Here is a 10,563-nt window from a genome sequence, read left to right on the forward strand (position 1 = left end):
TGTATTAAGCACTTAATTGGAAAAGTTGGACAAAAGCTTATTACACGGGGTGTAATTCTGGCTACGCGGCGTGTAGCCTCATTTCCACTCGTAATTGCCACATTGGGCTCTACGTTTGGCGTACTCAGGTTGGATGTTGACTTTGACTTTTGATCTTTGACTTTGACCAAGTCTGACCTTTGGTCATTTAGGGTATTTTGATTAGTAGATTGAGGTTTGGTCCCTATTGGTTATATAGATGACCTATAGAGTCGGTATTTGGAGTAGTGATCAATTTAACTATCTTTTGGACTTTGAGGTGAGTTTTGCTCACTGTACTCATGGGTCAATGGCACCAATGGTGGCCTACTAGGTTGTGTTATGTATCGTGGTATATAGGAAGTTATGTTGTAGTGAACTGTTAGATTGGTAGATCTGTATGATTACATGTAATTGTTGGTTATATGTTTATGTTTATCTGCTACATATGTCGACATATTATGGTTGGGTTGAGCTGGTATTGCTTTGTGTTGTAGGCCAAGATACTTAGGAGCGGTCCAAATTTATGTTGCAGGCTCAGGAGCGGTCTAACTTTAAGGCGCAGGCTCGGAGTGGTCCAGTCTTGTGATGTAGGTACGAGGGTGGTCCAATCTTATGTTGTAGGCTTAGTATGCATGATTTGTATATGTATTTTTGTGTGAGTATTTTTGGGGAACTCACTAAGCTTTGACTTATAGTTTGATTTCATTTTGATTTCATGGTTTCAGGTATGTCAGATGATCACGGCAGTACGAATGCATGATTGTACACATCATCTTGGGATTTATGTTGAGAGATGTTTTTGGATACTCTGATTTGATAACTATGTTTTTGGAAACAATGTTTTGTATAACTTATGGATTATAAAATGGTTTTGGAAAATGAAAAATTTTACTATGATTTTTGGGATGTTACAGGTCAGGTAAAGAATGCTAAATGAATCTGGTTGCAGTAAAAAAAATCATTTCATATATTTTTCCAAAATATATGCATCAAATTTGTAGTTCAGTTAATTAATGGGTGGAAGTACTTAAACAGTTAATTATGTCCATGTTCTCATTTCTAATTGTAAAAGACTTGGATACCACTAAGGCCACCTGTCTGAATCCCAATCCATCCTTGGTATATAATAATAATAATAATAATAATAATAATAATAATAATAATATATTGGGATAAAAATACTTACATTATTAAGTGCTAAAATACAAAGACTAAAAAAAGAAGGTGGTGAGATCGAGGGTTAAAACCATAAAAACATGCACTCTCCTCCTTCAGAAGGTTCAAAAATCAGGCGATTGAAATCAGCTCGGCGCTTATGAAGTAGTCCCGCCAATTGCGAAATCTGGCTCCCTAACTTTTGGAGCATTGACTGTTAAGAATAGCAATGTAGTTTTAGTGTATGTATATATGTATGTATATATATATATATATATATATATATATATATATATATATATATATATATATTCCTATTCTAATAAAAGAATATGTTTAATCTCCTATTGACAAGTGACATATAATTAAAATTCCTCATTAATATTATATATCAGCTATCATGCTACTTGTCAATCTATTTATTATCCATTTAAAATTTCAAATTTTAAATTTCCACTTTAATTATATTAAATTAATAATTGATTGTCCAATTCGAATTTTAATTTTTAAATTTCTCATTTTAATTATATTAAATAAACAATTGATTCTTCATTTTAAATTTTCTCACTCTAATTATATTAAATTAATAACATTAGATTGAAAATAAAATAAAATAAATACAAAATATAAGATGATATAAGTTAATGTATTTATTTGAATCAACGACTATATATATATATATATATATATATATATATATATATATATATATATATATATATATATATATATATATATATATATATATATATATATATATATATAAAGTAATAATTTATTTAAAATAATTGATTAATAATTTTGATTTTTTTAATTAATTTTATAACTGTGGTTCTCATGGGTTATAAACTAATATATATATATATATATATATATATATATATATATATATATATATATATATATATTAAATTACAATTAATTAATTATTTATTTGACCGCAACAGAAAACAAATAAATAAATTGTAAGGGCCATGAAATATGTTTTTGAAAAAAACAATTCCTTTTTTGAAAATATGATGGAAACAATTACATCCAATTTTCCAACAGTATCAAATTCGTTATGGTGGAAAATTGGATATAAATAAATAAGATGTAAGGTCCATAAATTAATGGAAAATTATATGTAACTAGTATAGGAGCCCATGCTTTGCATGGGTTAGAATGGTGTTTGTTTTTTTATTTTTTTTTTGTTGAATGTGTAATTTCAACTAAAACATACAACAAAATGAAAGCATTACAAAAACTAATAAAGGTGATTACTTGAGATTCTATCGATATCTAGTCAGACCATTATGACAAAAAAAAATTATTGTGTTGTGTTCTGTCCCAGAAGAGGTTCCATTACCATTTCCAAATCAACATTTACTCTTTTCGTTTGTCTTCCAGAAATCCCACACTTCTCTACAGTTCCAACCAAAGAGCTTCTCACTGCTTGCAACCCTAATGACTATAACTTTCTCAACAGCCAAAACCTACAACCAAAACATCAACATACCTTTACTTTACTTTAATTTATAATTTATAGCTTCCTAATGAACTTTTGTTTCTTAACATACATACTTGAAAAATTGTTACCCATGACTGGTTTGATAACCTGTGAGATACTATCGACTCATTTGAAATAATGGTTGGAAATTCACGTGTAAATTGCATAATCAGTTCACTTGAAGAACTTTCTTCTTTTCCTATTCACATAAAAATTTAACAGAGTATATTATTTACAGAGATAAAAAAAAAAAATCAAGAGCACAGTCTTGTTTCGATACATGGTAATATAAAAGGAAGAAAATGAAAAGATGGATATGGTAGAACCTCATTTCAGCAAAGGAAGTAGCTTACATATGTTGTTTCAGGCATGTCAAACCCTCAAAAAGAGAAGCCACACACAAAATGTTTTTTTTTTTTGTCGAAATAACTTTTGTTGAGTTGACCTAGCGAAACAATATAAAGAGCAAATGGATAAATAAAACAAATATTGGCATGTATTTCATAATTTGTATTAATTAAATCAATCGAAAAGCTCTACTACCATCCATGAAATCATTTAAATAAATTATCCATCTCTTTAAACCTTGAGAGAGAACTACATGGCATACCGAAACATGTACATATAATATTACAACTCTAAAAATGAAAGAAAATCTTATAAATTTCACAAATATTAGCATGTAGTTCATATTTTATATTATATTGAATCGACCAAAAAGCTTTACCACCCTATATAAAGATTCAGGATATAAAAAGCTAAATAATTTAGGTATGTTATTGAATATCATATTGAATCATTAACATACTATTCAATCAAAATTATTGAATAAAAATAAAAAACAATAAGATGTAACTCACCTTGACATTATATCGAGCACCTGGTAGACCAGAATTGGCAACGGGTTTTAGCAGTCTTCAATCTTTGTGTAGTGATGGTGTATACAGGCATAGATGAGACCCAGATAAGTTCATAGGATGTGGTGGTACTTGGAGCGAACAGGAATGGAAGTCACCAGAAGACTTTGAACTTCATCATATCTGACGACATGTACATCACAAAAACAAAAAAAATTTAAGCCTAACAACGAAAAACAGGACTGCTAGAGTTGAAGAAAAGGCGTAGAACCCTAATAGAATATAGAAACAGATGGAAGCAAAAATGATGTAAAATCAAGAATTAGTTCATCATGTGAAGTTTTTTAGGAGTGGAAGCAAGAAGGAGACACAATTGGGAGGGGCTACCTATATATTGAATCAGATATAAAAGTATTGGACAGGACACTGTACACCGGAGGAGAGGCTACCGGAGGAGGGGCTTCGATGGAGAAAAATGTATTGGACAGACACCGTAGATTGTAGAAAAGAAACCGATGAGAGATAGATGAAACAGATTCAGTGAGAAGCGGTGGGGAATAACCCTGGTAAATAACTAACCTGATGAACAGTACCCATGGTAAGGTACTATTCATAAGGATGTTGAGATTTAATTAGTATATATTAATATTAATTGTTTGCATCATATTTTCACTATGAAAAGAAAGAACTGTTGATGTCAAAAACATATTTCATGAGTCACTGAGTCTTAGATTTAGTGGCTTTGTGGGTAATTATCATCAGGATCGAGGATGTTGTCTTCATTGAAGAAACAATAAAATAAGTTTTACCTTTTCTTCTGTCGTGAGTTCTTTTCTTGTTTCTCCAAGCTTAAGCCAAAATTTTAGCACGTAATTAACTGATAGAGACATAAAAAATGAAACCAAATGGAACATTAATAATGAAGCAGTAAATAACCACATACAATGTTTTAAAAATCAGTTTTTTAGTTTAACCGGTAAGGTGATCGGTTCCTGATTTAACCGGTTCGACCGCCGGATGAACCGGTTTCTATATTTTTCATGTTCTTAACTTTTTTTTTTTCTATTTTCCTACACATACATACATATATAAATCATGAATTTGATGTTTACAAGTTCAAATATTAAAAATACACATAAAAATAAATTGTAGATGAATCCAAATACACTAAAATAACACATAACCATAAGTTTTAATGTTTTACATTAATCCATATACATTAAAAAGAAAAATAAAATATAATACTGAAATAAAATATAGTTTTAGATGAATATAAACACATAAAAAAACTTTATAATATTTGTCATATGTTTTTATTTAGAAAAAACTAAATAGATTTGAAAAAAATCACCAAAGTTTATTATGTAAATGGTTCTTTTTCATTGTTTTTATTCGGTTTAACCGGTTCAACCGGTTTATTTTGATCGGTTCAACCGGGTTTTTCCAAAAACCGGCCGGTTAATTCGGTTCAGAAATCAATGTAAAACCGGTGATAGTTGAACCATTCCCTCCTCCGGTTCCCGGTCAAACTGGTTCGAACGGCCGGTTCAAACCGGTTTTTAAAACACTGACCACGTAAAAAGATGAAATTAGGAGCTTTGGGATCTTACCTACATTCTGTGGTTGAAGGAAATGAAGATGTTAGATGCGGCTTTTATCTTTATTTGAGCTTTCCACTATTGAAACTGTTGCAGTATAGGAATGAGTTTGATTTTTTGACACATCAACATTAAGGGTATTATTCTAAATAAAAGAAAATAACAATGGATCGGGCTTTGTATTCATGGATTATGATCGGATAAAAACTGAAGAAACTCCAAGAACATACTGCAAGTTTCCTTCTTGTAATTCCTTTTTCAAAATAGAAAGAGTTGAGATTGATCCACCTGGCACGGGGCGGAGCTTCAACATTTGATTTTTTTTTTTTTTTTTGGGGGGGGGGGGGGGGGGGGGGGGGCGAAGTATAATATGTATAAAAATCGGTGAACAGGGGGAGCCATGGCCAAAATTTGTATATTTTTGGGCCTAATATGTACAAAATTAAAGTAGAAGGGCTATATATAACAAAAAAAATCGGGGGGGGGGGGGGGGGGGGGGGGAGCAACCCCTATTGCCCCTATAAAGCTCCGCCCTTGCCGGCACCTATACGCAATCTCCTCTTGGATTGAATGTTATATTAAGCCAAAAATAGAAACATAAAAAAATTTAAGTGTAATTTTTGTAAGAAAAGATCCAAAATGTTATATAAGGAATGAGTTTAATAAAAAGGATATCTTTAGAAGACTTCCATGTTGCATTGTAATACGGCTCACCAAAAAAGTTCCCATGTTTTTTTAATGGGCATAGTTGCAAGTAAATGTATAAAAAAGTAAATACTGAATTGCCTATATGGTTTGGAGGTAATTTGTTTGTTTGGTTCGTAAATTTTTTTTTATTAGAGATTGTGCCTATTATATGTTATTCTTTTTTTTTTTTTTTTATGATTAATCAAGTAATATACACTCAGTGGCAAATCTAGAACCAAAAACCACGTGGTTCCTTATGTAAGTGAAAACGAAAAATGAAGAGTAAATAATACTAGTGGTGGGCTAGCGCCTGGTGGAGGGGCAGTGTTGGGTGGGTGGTGATGGTTGGACAGTGAATAACATAGGGCGGAACTGGCGAAGGGGCGGCATTGGGCCGATAGCGATGGTCAGACGGCGAACAACAAGGAGCGAAACCAATGGCCGGGTAGGAGCAATCATTAGGGCGACATTGTATGATGCTTTAGAGATGTTGATCACGCCTCAGCCCAAGCGACGTTTCATATTTCAAGCCTATTTTGCTATTTTTTTCCCTTTTTAGTTTAATTTTAAATGGATGGACTATTGTCTAATTATTACATTTTCAGTGGATTGAGGTATTGAACTATTTTAAGTGGATTGAAATATAAACCATAGACTTCATACATTTTGATCCATTTTCTTTTGACAAAGTTTATAAGATAGGTCATTGAAAAAATATAAAATAGTTCCTATTTTTTTTCATGCATAATTTATACTGTTTTTATAAAAAATAGGTGGGTCCTAGGACCCACCTTCACAATACATAAATACACCCCTCTTTACACCCCACCCCCTAATCTCTTTTATTCTTCCACGCATTTGGTTCCATTATTATTGGAGTAAATTGCAACCACCGACTATATCATTATAGTAAATCACCATCACCTCTGCCACCGAAGTGAATCATCACCATCTTTTCCATCAGAAGAGCATCCATCGAACCTATTAAGACCCAAAAACTCATTCAAACCAAAAACTTATTCAAATCATAAATCAAATCGAAAAATTCAAACCATGTGTAGTTTTTATGCAAGTTGGCCGATGTGACAACGGTGGATACAAAGTTGATGATGGTGCAAATAGACGATGATGGTGTAGATGGACGGGTAATAGTGCAGATTGATGGAGCGGACATTTGATGGTGCAGATCAACGACATCTAAAGGTTTTCAAAGACGATCGATAGTGTAGATCAACAGCTTTAAAGTGCATATAGGCAGCGCACGATGTTTTTCCGATGATGGTGGCCTGATAGTTCACTGATTTAAGGTTTCCTTCATTTAGTTTAGAAATAAGAGATTGAGAGATAATATATACATTAGACGATAGGTTTACAAGGATGGATGCATAATAGTGAATGTGGGGATAATAGTGAATGTTGGGTTGAGGGTTGGGCTTATTTAATTTATTTTAGTGCTTAAATAAATTACAATTTAATTAAAAAGGTAATAGGTGAGGCCAATATAGTCTTTTCCATGTCTCGAGTCCAAAACTCAACAAAAACATATATAAATTCAAAAAACAAAATTAAGGATCCAACACAAACTATATCAAATCATATCAAACCAAATCGACCATTCGTGTAGTTTACTCAAATTTCAAACAGCCAATTTGATTGCATCATACGATTAATTATTCAATAAGTTTAATTATTTTCAAAATACATATCCAAACGTCTCCATAATACCTAACTCTTCAAATATCATATGGAAAAATTCGAATTGGATCGTAGTTGGGTATTCCAAATGCGATCTGATGCGTTGGGCCGTATGACAAATTAAAGCCCATTGTATGCATTTATTTTAACTTTTGTAATACTGTACTACTGTAGTTATAATTATAATTTTAAAAATAATAAATTGTATAGAAACTATTGTACTTTGTTTGTTTATTGTTCAACTATGGAAAGATTCTTTAAATTTTACCTATTGAGAGTTTATTCTTTTAAATCACTTACAAACTAAATTTACGATTTAACCATCAAAATTTTGATTTAAAGAAAATATCTTTAACCAGGTAATAATCATTAGTTTATGAAATTCATTATCTAGAAAAAAAAAACTTACAATGGTTTCTTTTATAAAAAAACTCTCAATATATATATATATATATATATATATATATATATATATATATATATATATATATATATATATATATATATATATATATATATATATATATATATATATATATATATATATATATATATATATATATACACACACACTAGCCGTTTACCCGCACAAAGCGTCAGACGTAATAGTTTTTTCGGCAATTATTTATGTTCGGAAACATATATGATTGGGCACCCAACTTTGACAATAAGGTAATGAAAAAGTAAACTATTAGTTTGGAAAAACATATATGATTCGATAATTTGTTTATTTTCGGGACGAAAACCATCTATGTACCATATATGTAAGGAAAAAAATTGAACAAAAACCAAGAATTTGGAAACCACATAGACCATTTATGTAATTTTATCTAATATTTATTAAGATTTTCAAATATAATTTCTTTTGTGAAACGTTGGGATTCTTTACAAATGCAAAATAACACATGATTGAGTGTGTATTATTGATCATGCAATACTTCTTTATACACCACATTTACAGTACAGACTTCACTACCATTGAATTGTTTATCATGATCACTAATACTTTTGTATTGGCACGTGATATCCCTCTGGATAATGCCCCATAAAGTTGTACATGCGAGAAAACCGATTCTAGAAGATGAATTCCTACATTTGGAATTGTTTGTCCTTGGGCTTTATCGATTGTCATCGCGAAACACAATCGGATTGGAAATTGTTTTCTCCTTAGCTTGAACGGGAACATGTCATCTTCAGACGGACATAGAGGAATCCTTGGCAAAAACACCCTCTTTCCAGCATGTTGACCAACAGCTATTTCGACATCAACTACATTGTGCTGAAAACCTTTACATATCAACCGGGTGCCATTACACAATCCATTTGATGGGTCGAGATTTCGTAATAGTATAATCGGGCATCCAACTTTCAGTCGTAGGTAGTGAGGGGGTAAACCACTAACACTGAGCGTGTTCAAGAATTCCACAGGATAGAAGTTATTTATATAGTCTACGGCTTCATCAAAACTATAGTAAATTTTCTCCTCTCCATGAAAGCGGCAGATCAATAAATCATTAATCTCATCAACACTATCATTTCTTGTGGATAATATTGCACGCGAAATAATATTATCGGATTGAGATATATTAATTTCCATGGATGGAAAGATCGCATCAATCAAAGCATTTAATGACTTTTTTTTTCAGTGAAGGGAATTACCATATCATCAGGGATGCGAATAAAGTTTCCATGCACTGTTTCTTCAACTCCATCACCGACACGTAATAGAAAGTCTGAGAACCATGGATCAGTTAGTGCTCTCATATTTATAGTTAACCTCAACTTGACAATCGAAGACCAAAGAGGCGACATTCGTATGCTAGAATTCACACATTGTGCTCGTGTTCCGCGTCTAACAACCGGCAAAACTTGTCTGAAATCACCTCCTAAAACCATTATCTTTCCACCAAATGGGAGCATCACCCCAGTTATATCTTTCATTGTACGGTCAACCGCCTCCAACGCATGTCTTTTAGCCATCGATGCTTCGTCCCATATGATTACTTTTGCAGTCCGAAGCAGTTGAGCAGTACCACTTTGTCTAGAAATCTTGTAGACCGAGTTAATTTCAAGATTAATAGGAAGTTTAAAGTGAGAGTGAGTTGTTCTCCCCCAGGCATGTTATTAGCCGCAACACCCGATGAAGCAGTTACTAGGGAAATATGACCACATGAACGAATATTAGCAAGTAAAGCTTTTTACAAAAATGTCTTTCCTGTTCCACCGGGACCGTCTAGAAGAACACTTCTGGAATATCATTTATTGACATGACGCATGATCTCATTATACACAAATTTCTGTTCAGGATTGAGAAAAGCTCGAGCTTGTAAATGTCCAGATTCTATAACTACAGAGCATTCCTCTTGTACCTCACGAAAATCTCAAAAATTCTAAATTGACATTTTCATTTATCTTTGGAAGATCAAAATCATCAATATTGTCACTCATAGATTGTAGGAATAGCTTAATTGTCGGTGAGGACCATATTTTGGGCTCTCTCAACACTTATATACCGTCGCTTATAATCTTATGAAAGAGCATTGTAGTGTTCATCCCATAGCTTATGAACATCTCCTAGCTCACAAAAAGTCAATATAGTTGCAAATAACCTTCTTAGACTATTGGGAAATTGAAATAAAAATGCCTTTGTAAGACATTGTGATAAACCATCATCAGACACTATTAACCCTCTTTCAAGAGCTGCTTTCCTAAATGTTGGGTGTTTTACATTGTTGACTGTGTAGAGATCTTCAAAACATGTAGGCCCACTAATATGAGATAAAAGTAGACGAACGTAGTATCGCTCTCCTTCAGCAGGATTGACAGAAACCAAACGACCTCGCATCAATCCTTGTTTTCGAAGATTCCAATGATGTAATCTCGTGTCCCACGTAATTTTTTTTTGGAAAATTTATGTATTTATATTCTCTTGCACTGATATCTTCTTTATTTTTTAGAAAAAAACAGTCAACATTAATCTCTTATCTTTTTCCTTTTCAACAACGCTAGTCAGCGTATCATCCTCGTTGAACCTAACCATCTGCTGATTTGGGAGATGCAC

At 32.3% G+C, this 10,563-nt stretch overlaps 1 protein-coding gene and 1 long non-coding RNA gene across 4 annotated transcripts; both read right to left on the reverse strand.

Annotated features, from left to right (window-relative positions):
• Positions 1-1,169: 1,169 nt before the first annotated feature.
• LOC111884556 (uncharacterized) lies at positions 1,170-4,157 on the reverse strand. Of its 3 annotated transcripts, none has more exons than XR_002847818.2 (5): positions 3,526-3,899; positions 3,019-3,110; positions 2,740-2,864; positions 2,525-2,651; positions 1,170-1,390 (listed from the first exon to the last, which is right to left on the reverse strand). It is a non-coding gene; the product is annotated as an uncharacterized LOC111884556 (long non-coding RNA). The 3 variants fall into 3 exon arrangements; XR_002847817.3 differs by lacking the exon at positions 1,170-1,390 and adding an exon at positions 3,910-4,157 and having other exon boundaries at positions 2,315-2,651; positions 3,526-3,705; XR_002847816.2 differs by lacking the exon at positions 1,170-1,390 and having other exon boundaries at positions 2,315-2,651.
• Positions 4,158-8,457: 4,300 nt separating this feature from the next.
• Positions 8,458-9,099, reverse strand: LOC111884569 (uncharacterized). The gene has a single exon (XM_023880875.1). It carries the CDS (start codon positions 9,097-9,099, stop codon positions 8,458-8,460), a length of 642 nt encoding a protein of 213 aa, XP_023736643.1.
• Positions 9,100-10,563: the final 1,464 nt, after the last annotated feature.

The sequence above is a fragment of the Lactuca sativa genome, chromosome 2 (genome assembly GCF_002870075.4).
Source record: "Lactuca sativa cultivar Salinas chromosome 2, Lsat_Salinas_v11, whole genome shotgun sequence".
Taxonomy (NCBI): Eukaryota; Viridiplantae; Streptophyta; class Magnoliopsida; order Asterales; family Asteraceae; genus Lactuca; species Lactuca sativa.